The sequence below is a fragment of the Pelodiscus sinensis genome, chromosome 12 (genome assembly GCF_052426305.1).
Source record: "Pelodiscus sinensis isolate ZL-2025 chromosome 12, ASM5242630v1, whole genome shotgun sequence".
Taxonomy (NCBI): domain Eukaryota; kingdom Metazoa; phylum Chordata; order Testudines; family Trionychidae; genus Pelodiscus; species Pelodiscus sinensis.
In genome coordinates, this window is record NC_143063.1 from 28577833 (window position 1) to 28597484 (window position 19652).

Consider the following 19652-nt stretch of genomic DNA (forward strand, 5'->3'; position numbering starts at 1 on the left):
CCTCTATGCTTGGCTGAGAGCTTTTAGCTCAAGCATTAGGCTCCTGCAGGAAGCTCCGGAGGTCCCAGGTTCGGTTCCCCCCGTCGGTGACACAACAGCAAGTCACAGGCTGGCAGCACATTGGTCAGAAAAACGGAGGCAGGTAGCCCGCTGGTGCAACGTGCCCCAGTGTGGCAGGGTGAGGCCTGCTCCTCCCCTTGGCACCCCGCCCCTGGGGGCATCTGTCAGCACAACTAGCTCGGCGGGCCCTGGGAGGGTCACTATGGGGGCAGGAAACCCCAACGCGCTGCCAGAGGATGGGCTAGCCAGGGCAGGGGGCGGGCCTGGTGACCCCTACTCGAGCGGCCGGACCCGGGGACGCTGTAGCTCCGAGAGCTGAGACATTCCCCCGCCCCCCGCCAGGCGGAGTCCCGGCCCGGCCAGCAGCCGCCCGACGTGGGAAGCTGGTTCTACGCGCTCGCCCCTCCCAGCATCTCGTCCCATGAGCGCCCGTGCCCCTCCCAGTTCCCTCGCCCCATCGGCTCTCGCCGGGCAGCTCGGTCTTGGCTCTCGGCAATCGATTGGCGGGGGCTTGGGGAGGGGGGGCGCGTGCGCGCTGAGCGGCCCTGGCGGTTTTCTCGCGCTCGGCCCCGTTCTCTCCCTGCCCCACCCCCAGCCATGGCGGACGAGGAGCTGGAAGCGCTCCGCAAGCAGCGGCTGGCCGAGCTGCAGGCGAAACATGGGGTAAGGGAGGGGCTGGCGCTGCTCGTGGGCACACAGCTCCCTCAGCTCACCTCACCCCTCCCCAGGCCTTGACAGCTGCCCCCGCAGCCCCGCTCCCCATGGCCCAGAGTCGGGAGACCAGCGGCCCTGACTTTGCGGGAGCCCCCTTGTCCTTCCCCGGGCAGTGGGCGCGTATGGTCATGGCAGCCGCGTGTGTGAGGGCGGTAGAAATGTACAGCGGGCGGGCTGTGGGGAAATGGTGTCCCCTAGAAGGCCCTTTAAAATAAACTGGTCCCCCCCCCCCCCCCATCGGCCGTACACGTGGGGCCCAGACTTGTCCCTCAACACTTTCCCTGTCTCCCCCGGGACCAGCCAGCTGCCCCCCAAATGGCCCTTTTCTCCCCCCCCCCCCCATTCTCATTGTGCCCCTCGGGGGCTATTCAGCTTTCTGCCCCACCCTTCATCACTTCCAGCCAGCAACCCTCATTCACCACTTCAGGGTTCAAGGAGCTCCTCGAATGGGCAGTTTCTCCACCTTCTCAATTCCTGTCTCTCGGCCCTTCACCCAGTGCCCAAGCAACACCTTCACCACCAACGGTCGGGCTGTGGGGTTCCTGAAGTTTTCCGAAAGGCTAGCCCTGGCTTTTCAGGAATGACATGTTACATGAATTAACAAGGGAAACAAACCTGCATTGCTAGATGGGTTTTAAATAATGTAAATATCATTGAATTTGTGAAATGATTGGTGATGGGGTGGCCAAAGGAACCGTTTCATGTATAACAAATGGAAATATGGTTAGTACTTTTAATCACATATCTGATATGAAGTTATTAGGGATGGGGCTCTTCTTCCCTTTCCATGAATCCATATTTAATAACTTTCTTTTGAGAAATTAATAAGAGAATAGAATGTGAAGAGATACAACCTATAAAATCACTTTCTTTGAATAAAACATGGGTAAAATAGAACAGAGTTCCTGTATTGTGTACGTAATTTTGTTTTGAAAAAGTGCAAACAACATTTTTAAGAGAGAAGGTAGACTTTTACAAATTATTTAGAAAGTAACACTTTCAAAGCCCTTTCTAGACTGCTTACCACTGTTCCTGCTGCTTGTGTTCTATTCTTAGGCTAGAAGTTTTGAACTTCACTTGCAAGCTTAATTGAGGAGATCTGATGTCTGTGGCTATTGTTGGAAAGCTCACCCTTTTGTCTTTAGGGTTCACTGAGCTAGCCTTCTGCTCCAAACCTGCAATTGTCTTTTCTGAGGCAAACCTAGTTGCAAATCAGGGTACAGTAGACTTTCGATAATCAGGAACCTATGGGATCTAGGTGGTGCCGGATTATCAAATATGCTGGACTATCAGGAGGTACTATAAGATGGATATATATATACTGTATACATTATATACTGTATATAAAGTGTTCTTAACCCTTTTTATTGTACATACTGTATACAATATACTGTAATGTTTTAGGGTTTTTTAAGCCTTTTTTACCCTTTTTGCTCAGTTCAGCTGCTGCCGCTGTTACCTTGTGACTCATTTTTTGCTGAAGCTCACTCACTAGGCTCTTGCCATTTTGATGCCGGACTATCAGGCGTGCCGGACTATTGGAGTTTTACTGTACTTGTTTGCTCTACCATGATGGGGTGAAAACGTGCTGCAGATGTGTAGGACAAACAAACATGGATCATTCATCAGTTAAAGCAGACAGTTTTCATTCTCAGCATGTAAACTATGGTATGTCAATTCCAATGTATTAGAATGATAAGGCTAGTGAGGTAGTATTTTTTTATTGGACCAACTTTTGTTGGTGAAAGACACAAGCTTTTGAGCTATACAGAGTTCTTCTCAGGTCTGGGAAAGAGCTCTGTGTAAGCTCATAAACTTGTTTGTCTCATCAACAGAAATTGATCCAATAAATGATATCTCACCTATCTTGCCCCTCTCAACCATGACCATGATAATTTGACTTTAACTGGTTTATGTCAAATTCAAATAAAACACATCCTACACAAGTGTTTTCTAAAGGGATTGCTAAAGCATTTTATGTAATTCTTGCTTTTCAGGACCCTTCTAATGAACAACAAGAAACCAAACAGAGGTATGATGAATGTGAGATATTTATTTTAGGTAACGTGTTCATAATTTAATGACTTTTAATTTCTATAGGTTTTTTTAAAAAGGAAAAAAAAAACATTAATTTTAGTTCCTTGAAACACTATGCTGGGTTATTTTGTTACAGAACAGCTACGCTGATAAGTTGAAGGGTTTTATCTTTGGCTCCTCACGTAAGCAAAACTTGAGAGTTTTGGCTAAGAGGCTTGGAATCAGGTTGTTTAGTATCTATACATGTTAGTGGGAACTATCACCTTTTTAGTTTCTTTGTAGGCTATTGTGGATTTTTGTTTTTACAATTTCCAAAAATAATTTTTGTCATATACATCAAATAAACATTACATTTTCTTCTTTTTGTTAGTAATCTGTCATTCGTTAGGGATGTAAGTGACTAGTGGAGTAGTTAACTATCCAATAAGTCTAGGCTTATCAGGTACTTGAGTCACTATTTGAGGAAGCAGGAGCCAGTACCCCCAGGACCCAGAGGCCTCGTGAGGGTGTTATGCACCAGGGAGGAGGGTGTTATGACCCTGGCAGGAGAGGGGGAAGCTTGTACCACATCTTCCCCTGCCGGTGGAGATGGAGGAGGATTGGGCTGGGGGTGAGGAGGAGGCTCCAGCTGGCGGTGGTGGGTGATGGAGGAGCAGGCGAGCCAATGGATAACAGGGAGCAGAGGGGGACTAAATTGGTGCCCTCTCCCCCGCCCCCGCTATGCCACTGCCAGCACCATCTCTGGAGGGTAGGGGAGGCAGAGGCACACCGGAGCCCTGCTGAGGCTCTGCATTTTAAATGTAGTAAGAGCTGCATGCCTGGTTCCTACTACATTTAACTACACGTTTAGTTGATAAACTACAGAGCCATAGTGGGCCCCCATAACACAAATCGTATCAACGACATGATTAGTCAGTTACCTGCTTGTTAACATCCTTATCATTGATAAACCTGTACCTACTTGAATGAAATGACTTTCAGTGCTTGGCGGCTATTCTGGTAATAAAGTATTTAGCAGACTTGATCGTCTTGCAAGATGCCATATCTGATGCTTGAAACCTTAGTTCTATTGTGTAACTGATTTTTTTTTTTTTTTTTTTTTTTTTTAATTACAGGGAAGCAGAGATGAGAAATAGTATTTTAGCTCAAGTTCTGGATCAAGCAGCTCGTGCCAGATGTAAGCATTCATGTATTTTGCCATTACAGTATGCATATAAGTGCATTATTTTGACCTGATTGAAAAAGACTAATGCTATGGATTTCAAATCCATTTTTTAATAAACTAATTATGGTTTTGCATATGCTGAAAAAGCAAATCCTCAGATGTGGTAGCTTATTGTATTGGGAGCAAATATTAATGAATTTGGTGATTGTGAAGGTACCAATTCTATGTTTATAGAGAGAACATAGGAAAAGCATAATAAGCAGAAGTGTCAGCATCCCTGTGCTGCCCCATTGGTATAGCTAAGCCTTTATTTAGAGGGGCTCAGCTCTAAGAATTAGAGAATAAATCAGGGTCTCTGCCAAGACTGTATGCAAGGATGAGAGTTGTCAAGATGAGTTTTTGAGATATGGATGTCTGTTCGTTAGGAAATTGAGGGTATGTCTACACTACACACCTAGTCAATTTATATTACATTAATTTACAGCCATCACAGTAATTACTGCAGCGATGCATGTTCATACATACTCCCACTCTGAGGTCAGCGTGTATGTGCAGCTGAGCTGTGTGTCTCAGCTTCGCTGGCAGCTGGCTGCCGAACAGTCTCCTGATGTGCTCCCTCCATTCCTCCTTCCCTGCCAAGGACAAGGCTGCCCAGCTCCCAGTGGATGCCACTTGGCCTTCTCACACCAGCTGGGAACAGGAATCCAACTTATCTTGACTTCCAGTAGGGAGCAGGAAGAGCTGGACACTAGGAGTATGTCTAGACCACATGCCTCTGCCAACAAAGGCATGTAAATTAGACGTACCCACATAGGCAATGAAGCGGGGATTTAAATATCCCCCACGTCATTAGAATAAAAATGGCCGCTCAGCTGTTTGTCAGCACAAAGCGGCAGTCAAGACGGGGATCAGTCGGCAAGGAAAGCCTTTGCCGACCGATCCCTTACGCCTCATGCAACGAGGTTTACAGAATCGGTCAGCAAAGGCTTTCTTTGCCGACCGATCCCCATCTTGACTGCTGCTTTGTGCTGACAAACAGTTGAGCTGGCACTACGCAGCGGCCATTTTTATTCTAACGAAGTGGGGGATATTTAAATCCCTGCTTCATTGACTCTGAGGGTATGTTTAATTTACATGCCTCTGTCGGCAGAGGCATGTAGTTTAGACATACCCTAGCTGCCTGGCCTTGATGTGATATTGACAAGATAGCCAATATAAGGGACACAGTGTCTATACAGCCACTGTTGTCCCAACTACACCAACATAAGCTTTATGCCTGTTGGTGGGGGGAAGGCTGTCATGTAGACACTGACATAATTAGGTCAGCATAAACTGCCTTATGATAATCTGTGTAGTGTAGACCAGCTGAGTGTGACTCCCAATTTGTTTGTATGCCAAACACCATCTATTTTGTGGTAACAGATTGGTCACATCTAATTTGGATTTGAACAAGTGCCTAGAGGCGAAAGGCATTCTTGTACACTGCCAATTTCCCATAACCTGATTTTGAGATTTTACTTTGTATATATAAAAAAAAATGCAGATGGTACTTGATAGAGGAATGTGGCTTCGCTGGTGATCTGCAGCATTAAATTTAGTAGTGAGGAGAAACTGGTAAGTATCTAGGGTTGTCTTCTTGTAGGGAATACGAGATCTCAACCCCCGAATAAATCCTTAAAAGGAGCAGATCTGTAGAATCTTACAATTTTGTATAAATCAAAACAATTTCCGTCAATTCATGGTTCTTTTATGCCGTAACATGACTTTAGAAATAAATTGTAAAGTAGTTCATTCAGTGAAGGTGGTAAAGTATAAAATTGAACGGCACTAATTTGTTTTGCAGTAAGTAATTTAGCACTTGTGAAGCCAGAAAAGGCAAAAGCTGTAGAGAATTACCTTATACAGATGGCAAGATTTGGACAGCTAGGTGGGAAGGTAAGCTAAATTTCTTATGTTCCTTTAGCTCTTTGTTTGAAAGTAAACAGGCAAATAAGTGTTCCCAATGAAACAAACTGAAAAAATTGACACTGACATGTACAAAATTCTGTATTGCATGCTGTAGATCACATCTTAACATGTGTATGAATGATTCTCAAGCCCTGAAGCTGTGTGTGAACGTACATTTGTGTGAACACTGTGTCCATACTTATTTTAAAATATTTATGATTTTACTGTCTTAAACTGAAGTGCTTTTCTGGAGAAGAAAAGTCAAGTTTAATGCTCAGGATCACTCAGTCTTGTAGTAGAAAGCATTTTTCTTCTTTGTGACATTGACCAATGGCCCATGTGGAGGCAACTGGGGAGTTCTAGAGTTACAGGTACTAGTGACAGCCAACACACATTTACCAACTTCCACAAAGACAAGGGGTACCCCAAACATGATAGAGTTATATTGTATCTTCATTGTAATTAATTTTGCTACCTGGATGGCTTTCCAAAATATCATATGCATCTTGGGGAGAGGAAGTTTCTCTACCCTGGATGTTAAGAGCTATTAGCTAAGTACTGTAATTGTACAAATCTAAAGGTCAAACATTGGCTGTAATTCTAAGTGAATAAAATTTTGCAACTAGTCCTATTCTGAACTAGCTAATATTCCTGTCTCACCATCAGGGTTCACTCATTTAGGGGGGAACCTCATGATTCTACAGTGTGACGTTATCCAGAATGTTTAAGGTTATTAGGGAGCGGTGCCCCTTGATGGCTATACTTGCCACCCCCCTCATGTCTGGGGGTAGGCAGACCCAACTCCTTCCCCCCTCCCCTCCCCTCCCAGGATGCCAGGGCTGTGCCAGTCCCAGCCTGTTGGGCCCCCCGCCCTGGCCACTGGGGAGGGGAGAGCCAGGGCCACACCAATCCTAGCCTCTTGGCTGCCAAGCAGAGAAGGGCCAGGACCGCGCCAGCCCTGGCCTTTCAGCCCTCTGGCCACTGGCAAAGGGAGAGAGAGCCACAGCCATGCCAGCCCCAGCCTCTCCTCCCGCCCCTGGCCACTGAGGAGGTGAGGGTCAGGACCAGTGGCTACAATAGCACCGGCCTATTGCCACCCCCTCCCAATTCCCCCACCACAGCCTGTCCTGGTCTCTCAGCGCCCTCTCCTACTCCCCTCTCCCACACACACACTGCTGGGCCATGCCCGCCCCAGCCTCTTGCCCCTGGGCTCTCCAGCCCCCTCCCTTGTCGTGGCGTAATCTTGCGGGGGAGGAGGAGAGGAGGGGGGAGTTTTGAGGCTGTAGCACCAGAGAGGCAGCAGCCCAAGTACAGGCCGTGTGGAAGCCATGGTTCCTTGCTGGGTCCCGAAGCATCGCGACCCACGAGCACAGCCAGGAGGTGTTACTACCACCCTCTTAGTCTCCAGTAGCGGAGCTGGGGGCCAGCGGGGAGGCCAGGGGACTGGGGAAACCCTGAGCCATGGCTGCTTCCCCTTCTGAGTACTACACTCAGGCTGAGGGGCGGGGCGATACAGAGTGATGTGATTGTCGCACTGTTGCCCACAGGAAAAGGTATTGTTTTTAATAGTGGGAGAGATTTGGAATTCAGTTCACAAATTGCTGTTCTTTCAATAGGGCAGCAAGACCAAATGCTGATTTTTGTCTAAGGAAAGCAGTATTTTTCAGCCTGACTTTTGAGGGAGGCCTCCCGCCACTGCAGAAAGCAGCTTTAATTAAAGTTCCTGGAGATAGAAACTAAAGAACTACTAGAGGAAATAGGACATTTACACTTTTTGTAAATGAAACACAGGGCTTTAGAAATTGCACTTAATCTCTAGACCAGGCCCATGACCCCTTGCAGCAGGGCTTTTTGAGGCAATATGGTCTGAGAGCAAGTTATTGTGAATAAGTAACTCTTAAAATAGCTGTCATTGGTATGGAAATGCTGCAGTTTTCTGCGAGCCATATTGTAGCTTCTTACAGGAATATCTTCTAGCAGCAGTAATATTTTCATGGGTAATCAGCCTTATGGCAGGTGAGCCACTGAACAGTATATTATAGTCTCAATAGCCACTTACACGTTTGAAAGTGTACAATGGGGAAAGGGCTGCAGGACAGCAACTGTGCTATATTCAATTGCTTGAATCTAGGCAACTTCTTCAAATGAATTGTGTATGGCTTTTATTCTTCCTTTTTAGGTATCAGAACAAGGGTTGATAGAAATACTTGAAAAAGTGAGCCAGCAAACAGAAAAGAAAACAACAGTAAAGGTAGGTTTTTTCCAAAGGCCCTTTACGCATAGTTCAGACAATGCAGAAAAGTAGGCTAGGTTTGACAATAGTTGCTGCACATATATTTAACGCTATTTTAGGAGGATATGTTATATGTACGTTTAAGCTATGCAGATTCTTAAAAATACACTTGTTTGTGTGTTCTGTTCTTTCCCTCTGGGGCACCTAGCATTGGCCACTGTTGGAAGACAGGATACTAGTCTACATATACCTTTTGTCTGACCTGGTATGGCTGTTCTGATGTAGATTCTTAATTTTACATTTTTGTTAGAAAATAGATTAATTTATTTATGGGGCTTTCTTTCATGATTTGTCAGCTTCAGATGATTAACTTTCTTTAAATCTTTGGCAGCAAATATGTACTGTTTGAATTGTTTTTGTAATGAGCAATAGATTATAGTAAGTTTAGTCCTTAGTGTAGGTTAATTTCAAATTTAATTTTATTATTTTAAGAGTATTAAATTAGATCTAACTTTGATTTATATCATAGATTTTTATCCACTCTGAGTAGTACTAAATTAACCAGAGTACGTGACTCTGGAAGTTACCTTTGGCCACTAAAGGTGGAAAATATTTTAGTGCTAGCTATTTTTCCTATTGTCTACACCATTGGTGATGCTCACTCTGAATCTGCATTACGTCTGCAGTATTAAGAGGCTCTGGGAATTTGTGATAGGCTATATAAATGCCTAAGCATATATTCCTTCTTCTAAATGTGTAACAAACCAAAACTCTCAGCAAAGCCATAATAGTTCTATAGCATACAGATTGAACCTCTGTGGTCCTGGACTATCTGTGGTTTAGTAGAACTAGAGCCCTATGGCCTGGACTGACAGTGCATCCCAGCTGGGGGTGTGGAGGCTGGCTACTGACAGCAGCACAGCCCAGCTGGGGCTGGACCCAACAGTGCAGCCCGGCTGGGAGCATGCAGCCAGTCTGGCAGCTGGGGCCAGACCTGACAGCATAGCCTGGCTGGGGGTACAGAGCCTGTTTGACAGCCAGGATTGGGGCCGGAACTGGAGCACAAAGCCAGAGGAGAGGAGCTAGGTGGGAGCATGGAGCCCGCAGGGAACCCTAGCTGGGTCTGCTGATGGACTCCGGGAGATCCTGGAGTCCATCAGCAGAGGGACACCAATTGACCTTCCCTGGTCTGGCAAAATCCCTCATTCAGGACTGGTCAGATCCCGAGGGTGCTGGACCAGGGAGGTCCAACCTGTATTGTATTGGGGACTGCCACCCTATACCTTGGAGCAGAGTTCCAGGGGAAGGCTTGTCGGTTGGGGAGGTAGGGCCTGCCAACCCACACTGGATACAAACGTTTTTACAAGGAGCAGGAGCCTGTAGTGACTACAGTTCTGTAAGTTCTCACTACTCTTTCTTCATGCTGAGGAGGGGAAAGATTCTAGATTCCATCCCCACAAGCACATACTTGGACTACTAATGTGGCCACGCATTGAGAACTTTGCCATTAGCGATTAACTTGATTCTTGAATCTTTGAAGTTATGAGTTGCTGTACACTGAATTTGTGTACTTTATAAATGTTTGTTTTTAGTTCAACAGAAGAAAAGTATTGGATTCTGATGAAGAGGATGACGATGATTAAATGCTACTGTAAGAATGCCAAACTGCCTGGAAAAAGGAAAACAAAACATACTGTATAGGCAAAATGAAAGTTCTGACAAAATATTTACATGTATTTGCTTTCCGCATACGTTTTTGATAAAGGTTAAAAATGGACTCATGTTCTGTAAAATAAAATCTAAGGAGTTTTTATAGCTTACCTTTTTAAAGTATTAGAGGGCTGTGTGGTATGGATTCTCCCACCACTTCCTTAGCATGAATTTTCCTCTGTCCCACTTAGCATGTAAGCTATGCTATCAGCACCTGCCACTCCGTAAATTGCTACTACCATGAGGTGTCTTGGAAGTTGCAAACAGCCAGAGCCCACAGGACTTAAAAGAATGTCCACTCTCTCAATGTCTCACTTTGTTTCTAAATTAACTAGTATCTTCTAGTATAGGGGTTATCCAAAACCTCACTCATTCTCAGTCTATGGCTGGTGAAATATTTTGTTGGAATCTGCAGAATGCAACAGCTGACGAACCAATTATTGAGAAGAGACATGATTCTTTGAAAAGACATCTCACAAAATAGTCTGCTAGATGAAATTATAGTTTGAACCAGTTCCTTCTGAAAACTCAAGTTCTTTCAGAATGAGGTTAAAAAGTTGAGAAACGTGGATACTCAGTAGTGGTTGAAATTTAATTGAGTAATGTAATACAGCCCTGTTCAGATAGTTAACACATGATCTTTATTCTACCATTTATTAAATGGTTTGAGTTTATTATTGTCAAATAAGGAAAGACAACTGTTCTAAATTACATGAAACTCTTGCATGCATAAAGTAAATCTGATCCTGTGTTGTCTTCTTTGAAAATGCAGTGTGAAAATGTGTGGTATAAATACTGTAACATCTTGTGTGATGATAGAAGTGAAACTGAAAAGGGAGTGACATTTCACTACAAGAGAAGAGTTGTATTCTGCTGTGTCATTGAAAAGCAGCAGAATACAGTATTCTAACTGTAATGATTTGGAACTGATTAAAATTTTGTTTAAAAACTATGAGCAGTATTGAGGGTTTTTTCCATCTGTCAATCAGTAAACTTTGATCAGTACAACTAGTGTATGTCACTTGTGTATTTTGAGCTTGCAGTCTAAATTACAAACTTCCTTATTTAAAATGGTACTCAATTGCAGGCAATAGTGCTTAGCTTCTACAAGTGATAGCTCAGTATAACTCTTCATATTAAAAAGCAAATATTTAATTTTAGTTCAGTGAGAAATTAATAAAGCTTATTTGTTTTTAATAAGTGCTAACTCCTTTCAGAGAGCAAACTGGTTTTACAGTAACAGTCTTGTTTTTTCATTGTAAATAAGTCAGACATGAGAAGCCTATACAGTTTAAATCTGTGATTATCAGGGGTTTAGTCTGTAGTTGTAGGCTGTAATGGGGCATAGTCACAAGTGGGCCCACCCACTTAGCATACAGGCCCACCTGCCCCAACCCTGCCTCCGCTCCCATCAGACTGTGGGAGCTTGCCCCTCTCCACCTGGTGCTCCTGCTAGGCCAAGGTAGTGGCTCTGCTTTGCCACCCACCCAGTGCTCCCAAGGGAAGCGGGGTCAGAGCACTGGGGCTTGCCCTGCTCTAGCTGCCTGGTGCTCCTGACATGGAGCAGAGTTGGAGACTTGCAAGCCTAAGTCCCCCAATCTGGCTCCCCTGGTGGCAGTGCAGGGTAGCAGAGCAAGCACTTGCTCCAAGACCCACTCCTACTAGGAGGCAGAAAGAGAAGCAAAGTGGATGGAGAGAGAAATTTTTATGGTGGCTTATTTTCCTAGGGTCCCTGGCCAGAGCACCTATTCCTCTCATTCTTCCAAAGCTAGCTGTGGGAGTGGGTAAGATGGCTCCATTGCTGCTCTCCCTCCAGTCGTTACCCACCAACCCATCCAAAGTTTGGATCCACTCAGGCTATGCCACTAGGCTGTACTGGCAGTGTATAAAATGGGGTTAATTTTTCTCCTCATCATGGATGGTAGGTGAATCTGTCTGCTTTAGGAAGGCTAGTCCCACTGTCCTTGTATGCTTGAGCCCCAAACACTCCACCCAGCCATGCCTCCACCCCAAGTGTTCCCAGTGGTAGGCCAGCCTCAGTGCCTGGCCAAGCCACTTTACTCTCCTGTTTACTTCTTCATTTTCTTCCCCTCGAAGAGGAGAGGGACACAACAAGCAGCAGAGACCTCGGGTGGTTGAGTAGAGATCTTACTACACGGCAGGCAGGCAGCAGCAGTAGGGATGTGAAAAGCTAACCAGTAAGCATCACTCTTAACTGGGTGATGCTAACCATTTCTGGTTAACTGGAGGGGGCTGGAGCAGCTCCCCAGCTGCTGTGTGTAAAGGGCTACTCAGGGCCTGCAGTGGACAGGGGCTGTTCCAGCCATCTGGAGCAGCCATTGCTTGCAGTGGGAGTGAGGGACTGCCTCTGCCCTCTTTAGTCAGTTAACCAATTAAACATCACATTTAACCGGTTAATCAAACAGGATTTTACATCTCTAGGTAGCAGGTGGAAAGGGGGTCTTGGGAAAGAGGTTTTCAGCAGCAAATCCAAGGCAACTCAGCCTTCGTTGGCCTATTGTACCCACCACCCATGCTCCCCATCTTTCTCAACATTAACCGTCTCATTATTACTAAAGGAAGATCTTGCATTGGGTGGGTTTAAGATGTCACTAAATTTACTTACATTTAGGCCATTTCTTTGAATATCGGAAGAACAAACGTGAGAAGAAAGTGCCAAAAGGAGTCAGGTTTTTAAATAAGTAGTCAAAGTTAAGATTTTCAAGAATTATTACTTTTACTATTTTTCTTTTCCATCATTTGGCACAAATCCAAGGCACGTTAGAAAATTAAATGAACCCAAATTATTTAGAAAAATACACATGCAACCTTCATCTGAGAGTTTTTTCAGAGATGTGCACACACGTTGCACCTTTTCGCTCATTAAAATCTATTTGAAAACAGTCACATGGAAAGTCCTCCAATTTCACAGTGCCATAAGCATGTTATCAATGCCACTATAAAAAATAATCAAAATTGTCTGTTACCATTTTATAAAAGAAACAAAATATTAATTGGATGTGACCAAGTGTAAACCAAAACTATGACATTAAGAATCCTGATTTGTGCTATTGAAGTGTTTCTTTTTAATTCACACTTTAAAACCAATTTTGAACTGAAAACATGTCAAGAAACAAGTTCCAAATCTAAGCTTCCATGTGTTATTGATGAGTATCCTTTAAAATGATCACCCTTAAAAACAGGATAACATGCAGCCACTTTCTGCAAACTCTTACTTTTCCTGCCAGATCACTTACCTAGTAGCTGTAGATTTCTGCCCATCTGTAGAGATGTGAATGTGTGAGATTTTATCTGATTTGCTAAAAGGAAAAAGCCAGCGCTCTGTGTTATGCATTTCTGTGCAGAAACAAGCATGCTCATCTTAATTGGAATCTGAACATTTTTAAGTGTCGAGAGCATTTTACATTATTCTATCCTCAGTAGTGCATAATCCCACAGACCCCATTCATGCAAGTGCCCCACTGAAATCAGTGGAAGCTTTGTCTGCATAGGGACTGCAGGACACTTCCCTTCATGTTCATCTCATTTTAATGTCTTTACATCTTGTTGTAGATTCTATGAATTATTTGTTTAGCTACTTGCAACATACAGGCATTACATTAATTTCTAAAATGCTATTAAACATTATGGCAGTACTTAGCAATATAATAAAATAAAGACTTTTGAATTCCTTCTGGCAATAAATATAATTTAACCAATTTAGTAACAAAAAAAATTCAATGCCTTTTAAAAAACAGGTGTGGACGGTTGGAAAGTACCATATAGCCTTTTTCTCCTCTACTGATATAAGTAATTTCTTAAGTGCTTTGATTGTAGAATGGGAAACAGTCACTTTTTTCTGTCTAAATACTTTGACATTATGTCTGTTTCCTGAAATCAGTGACAAACTGGCTGGGTAGGGGTCTCCAGGAAAAACTGAAAGGATTCAGTCTTCAAAAGTGCAATTGATACGGGAACAGTCTGTGTCTGCTAAAGATTCAGTCTTGTGATCCATTTTTGAAAACACAGTTTCTATGCTTCATTTAATTCTTTACTGTCCAACAGGAGGATCTTGAAACTGGTATAACTTGGTTCTTTAGTTTGTGGCAGCAAATTCACACTTTTTTATTAGTGTTTTGATAGCAAGTCATCAGAGCAGTCTTTTGCCAGTGCAATACTTGGAATTCCTGTGTTAGACAAATCACTCCCTTCACTGACAGCCGCTGTTGAAAGTGCCACACTAACTGTATGTCTTCGGTGCATTAGTTTTCTTCTAAGAAGAGCATCTATCACATCATCATGTTTCACAGATTCACCACTGCTTTCTGCATCAATCTTAGCTTTGCTCTGGTCCAGCCTCTGGTCAATAGGTTTTAACTTGGTCTTATCAAATCTCTTAATAGCTAACTGTGAGGAGGAAGAAATGGTACATGTTAAAAGCACAGTGGTTTTCTCTGCCTATAAAAAGTCAAAAGACTACATCTTAAATATAAGCCTACTGATTCATTCCAAGGTCTACTTGTGTTATATATTATTATCCAAAAATATTAAGGATATATAGCCGTGAATTACAAAGAAGCATACCCATTATCCCCTTTTTGCATATGGGGAAACAAGTACAGAGATGTTAAGCAATTTGCCTAAGCTATACAAAGAGTCAACAAAAGATCTAGGTATAAAACTCAAGCTCTCTCGTTTTCGGTACTCTGTCCACAACACCTCTCTAAATCAAGCACCCGAGTACTTAAAACAACCACCCTTTCTACCTCTGAGACCACTGAGATCACCCAGATTGTCATCACTCTCAATTGAGATTTCAGGATGTATTTGGACTGGAGGCAGGATCCTTGTCTGCCAGAGTCTCTCTGTAACTGTCTTCAGGACCTCTCCCTTTTAGTCACTGCATCTTTAACTGTCCTATTCCTCCTTTTCATACCTGCTCTTCCCCATCTTGATTATGTTCTGCTTGGCAAACTGGGTGGTTCTCCTGGTACTCTGGCTAATTTTCAGAAATTAAAGTAATTACAATTACAGATTAAAGTCCAGGTATATTTAGCACTAGATGTTCTATAAATAAGAATAACTTAAAAAGTCTTTGTTAACAAAAACTTTGCTGAAAAGATCTTACAAAAGTTTCAGAATGGACATCTCCAAAATTCTAACAGTAAATAATTTAGAACTTCTAGTTCTAATAAAATCATAATGCTATAACAGCCAAAACGGCAGAAGTGCTGTTTATTGTTTTCGCACAGCAATGTTTGGAAACCACCATTTTGGTATGACCTACTGCCTGACCCACAACCAAAAAAAAATCCAAAATCCCACTGTTAAATTGTTGCTGCATTATGGTTATATAGGTAAGAAGTAATTAACAGACTGAGCACCTTCATTTGAGGGCTTTACAAAGCCTTCTAACTTTTTTAAGCAGAGAAGTATTCCTCTATTTTACTGGTGGGGAAACAGAGGTAGTTGGATTAAGTGACTTGCCCAAAATTACAAAAGAAATATGTGGCAGAGCTGGGAACTCAAGAATTCCAAGACCCAGTTTGCTGCCTTAATTGCTTGCAAACAGTCTCTCCCTAACAATGGGCACATTAGTGCTTACAATGTAAGAGCCATCTTTAATCTCAACACCAAAGTCTCCATCTCAACAGTCCCTTTGAGGACTCTCGATCAATCTACTTTACAAAAAAATTGATACCCCCCCAATAATGTCAGTTTTATCTCGCTTGACTACAGCTCTTTTCTCATATTTTCTGGCCGTCTAAGATTTATATCCCACATTGCTCTGGGTTTAACACAGAAAACTCACAATTGGGGCCTGTAACCAGTGACTGACTACACAGGAGGAGATGTAAGAACTGGCACGAGGACTCCATAAGTGTAGAAGCAAATAAAACTGCTATACAAAGAACTCAAGCAAACATTTTCTCCTACCTGATGCAATAATTCATCATCAAAATTAGGGACACTTTTATCTCTTGTTATTGTTCTCCGTAAATATTTTGATCTAAAAATATATTTAAAAAAGATTAGAACTAACTATAAAGCAACATGCTTGTAGTTGCAGTCTCTCTGCAACATAATCTTGTGGATTTATTAGCCACAAGATGGCAACAGTTCAACAACATACAAAGATCTGGTATCTGAATTGTGTGTTTGTAGTAAAAACAATAACAGAAAAAAATCTATTACAGGCTGAACCTCTGGAAACCGGTACTTGCTTGTTCGGTAACATCCTTGATCCAGGACAACCACAGATGTTGCAGGGCCAGAGAGTCCCAATGGAATGCTGGTGCCTATTAGTTCGCAGGCTGGCATGGCTGTGGGTTGCTGGCAGCGAGCTGCCAGCAGGGCCTTGAGCCAGGCTCCCTGCAGCTGGGCTGCTGGGCGCATCCTACCAGGACTGTTCAGTGCAGCCAGGCACCTCGGCAGCGCTGCCCGGCAGGCCGCACACCCCAGCTGTGTGGCTCAGCGTGACAGGCAAGAGAGGATGGAGACCGGCAAGGCAGTGGGGCCTTTGTCAGGTCCAGAGCTGTGGGGGAAGGAGGCCAGTAGCGGTGGGAGGGGGCAGATATGACTTCTCCTGGTCCAGCAAAATATCTCCTGGGATTGGGCCCCTGGGTGTCGAACCAGGGAGGTTCACCTGTAGTATTTTCTATGGATAAAGAGCTATTTAGAATAGAATACACTTTGGATTTTAAATGTGTAAGAGCCTAAAAACAAGTATCTGAAAGTATCAATAGAGACATCATCACAGTTTTCAAATAGTGAAGCACTGCTTAGAGGAGATTACAGAGTAGTCTAGATGATTTTGCCACACATTAAAATTAATGAGAATATGTAATATTATTCCTTACGCTGCTTGAAAAATCCAGCCAAAGCTGGTTTAATCTGGAATGTAATATAGACTTTTTTCTTTTTCATTTAAAAAGTTGTGTTTCTTACTTGTTTGGAAATGTCAGTGGTATTTCCAAGGGAGCTGCTATGCTTACTTGTTAAATCTGTTGATGGATTCAACCAGTTGAAGTCGTCTGCTGATGGGATCATCTGCTGTCTCAGATAGCTTAACTTTTACTACAGGTTCAAAAAACAAGTGGGAGAGATAGAGAAGTGGGTGGGAAATTACATTTAAATCCTATTTTAGAATCAAGCTAGAACAGTTTTGAATAAAAAAGTGGTAGTATCTGCTGAATTTAATTTTAAAAATAACATTAAAACTATAATAGAAGTCATCTGAACAAGTCACACTTTCTTCTTATTGGAGCCATTTTAAGTTGTAAAAATAAAAAGCATAACTCTGATCAGATAAGCATGACTGTCCCAGCCTCACAAAGGCATTTTGTTGTAAATATAGTTCTTGAGTTCAAGGACTTCAGCTCAAAAGTTCCAAGTCAGAATCAGTTGATGCCACATAATCCCAGTGCTATTCAGATGTAATTTGTCATGGCTCTCCTGCTATGACACTATCTCCATCTTTGCTGAAAGTAGTATTTCTGCCTTTCATATTAAAATACAAAACATTTGCTGTCTTTCTTAAGAGAAAACGTATCAGAAAATGGCCACAAACATTTGTAAAAAGCTCACCTAAATCTGGGGGTTGGCTAAAGTTTTTTTAAAGCAGTGACTCAGTTTCATGTAAATATCAGAATCATCGCATCTACTGCTTGATCCACAATTAAAATCTGAAATCCCACTAAGTAAAGCCTTGATGTATTATGATTAAATTGATCTCATGTTGAGGCCTAGAGACTGATTCTAGTATCACATTCTAACTTCAAAAACCTGCTCTGGAGCTTGTGACCACTGTCAAAGCAACAACCTTCCTAAGATAGATGGACGTTGTGTAGCAGGGATTCTAACTGGCTTCCAACATTATTTTAAACTACTACTAAAACTCTGATTTTTTAAAAATTTATTTCTCATGAAAAGGTGCAATTAGTCCTGTAACAGGAAAAGCATTGTAATTTTGAGAATAGCAGCAATACTGAAAACCAAACTGTATTCATGCATTTGGACAATATTGTAAATCAATTATTTTAAGAGTTTGATTCAAACTTATCCTGTCCAAAAAAAGTTTGTATTCATACCTGTGATAACAAACAAAGCTACATAGATTTGTAGAAAGACTGAAAAGACAGTCCTCAAAAATCAATATTGACGTTTCTTTTATTAAATAAGTTCACTAATTTTGGTAGAAGATTTTTTTTTTCTCCTAGTGAACATTTTTAAGAAGATGAGCTTACATTTGAAGCATAGGCAAGCAGAGCAAAACATCCATATGGATACAATCTACTTAGAAAGAATGCTGAGTTTAGTTTATCACTGTTCCTCAGGGCAAAACGAACAAAATTATATGTCTGACTTCAAACTTCTGGGTGCTACTAAAAAAAAGTAAAACTATAGTTCCACTCATCCTGGAGGAGGTTATGACACCACATTCAAAATTAACATATAAAAATAAATAATGTTAGGAGTTGTAATCATGGTTCCTTATAGAAGACTGAAAAACACTTAGCTTCTCAAAGACTTCTTGTTATATCTACACTGCAGATGTCCTGGGCTTGGGCTAAGGGGCTGTTTAATTGTGGTATGGATGGTTGGGTTCAAGCTTGGAGCCTGAGGTCTCAGACCCACTCTCTCACAGGGTCCACTACCAGAAACTGAATGTCTGTACTGTAATTAAACAGCCTCTTAACCAAACCCAGAAGCCTGAGTCAGCAGACAAGGGGCAGACAGGGGTTTTAACTGCAGTGTAAATGAACCCCTGATGCAAAGGGCTAACAGTACATCGCATACTATATTGCAGAGGCCACAGTGAAGCTTCCCCGGAAGCAGAGCCACTAGCCTCCCCTTGCCTAGGGGTCTGTGGAGGCTGTTGGCTCCCCTGAACACAACCCTCTTTTCTTCTCTCACACCTCTCATAAAAATTTATCCTTACATCTATTAATGAGCAAACAGAAATACTGAATTAACAAGTTCTCTTCTCCTCTTATAGACACAAATGGACCTCTCTGTACAGTTTCCATATTGTGTAAAAGGAACAGCCAACATGAAATCCGGTCACAATTTAAAAAAGTAAACTAAAAGCAATGTGAGGTACCACCCTCTCCTCAATTTACCACCAGTTGTGATGGATCTGCTATCATGTTACCACCCATTGTTAAATGTATCTTCTGTGTTAGTGCATTTGAGAGAGACTGACAAACAAAAAAGAAAAATCTGACTACCCCAGAAGAGACTATGAAAGTTACACAAACTAACATCAAACATACAAGGTACTCTTACTTTCCCTCCTTCAATCTTTTTCAGTTAGGCTACGTCTACACTGGCCCCTTTTCCGGAAGGGGCATGTAAATTTCATGAGTCGTCGTAGGGAAATCCGCGGGGGATTTAAATATCCCCCGCGGCATTTAAATAAAAATGTCCGCCGCTTTTTTCCGGCTTTGAAAAAAGCCGGAAAAGAGCGTCTACACTGGCCCCGATCCTCCGGAAAAAGCGCCCTTTTCCGGAGGCTCTTATTCAAACTAGGAATAAGAGCCTCCGGAAAAGGGCGCTTTTTCCGGAGGATCGGGGCCAGTGTAGACGCTCTTTTCCGGCTTTTTTAAAAGCCGGAAAAAAGCGGCGGACATTTTTATTTAAATGCTGCGGGGGATATTTAAATCCCCCGCGGATTTCCCTACGACGACTCATGAAATTTACATGCCCCTTCCGGAAAAGGGGCCAGTGTAGACGTAGCCTTACAGTAGGCTTAGGTGTTATATGTAACAAACAGTATGTAACAGC

General features: G+C 42.8%; 2 protein-coding genes across 12 annotated transcripts in view; one reads left to right on the plus strand and one right to left on the minus strand.

Moving 5' to 3' along the window:
• Positions 1 to 563: 563 nt before the first annotated feature.
• PDCD5 (programmed cell death 5) lies at positions 564 to 10818 on the plus strand. The gene is made up of 6 exons (XM_075940139.2): positions 564 to 723; positions 2772 to 2806; positions 3927 to 3988; positions 5820 to 5911; positions 8103 to 8174; positions 9749 to 10818. The coding sequence occupies exons 1-6, from the start codon at positions 658 to 660 to the stop codon at positions 9797 to 9799; spliced, it is 378 nt and encodes a 125-aa protein (XP_075796254.1). The 5' UTR covers positions 564 to 657; the 3' UTR covers positions 9800 to 10818.
• The window catches only part of ANKRD27 (ankyrin repeat domain 27), a 79216-nt gene continuing 69843 nt past the window's right edge, over positions 10280 to 19652 (minus strand). For 7 of the 11 annotated variants that reach the window (XM_025183707.3, XM_025183708.3, XM_025183709.3 and 4 more), the window contains 4 exons: positions 16862 to 16943; positions 15804 to 15876; positions 14803 to 14865; positions 10280 to 14273 (listed from right to left, as the gene is read on the minus strand). In XM_025183707.3, coding sequence (XP_025039492.3) covers positions 13995 to 14273; positions 14803 to 14865; positions 15804 to 15876; positions 16862 to 16943 — 497 coding nt within the window. In that variant the 3' untranslated portion in view covers positions 10280 to 13994. Of the gene's footprint in view, positions 14274 to 14802; positions 14866 to 15803; positions 15877 to 15907; positions 16944 to 19652 lie in introns of those variants that run through there. The other 4 variants (XM_075940137.2, XM_006121231.5, XM_025183711.3 and 1 more) reach the window with 3 other exon arrangements.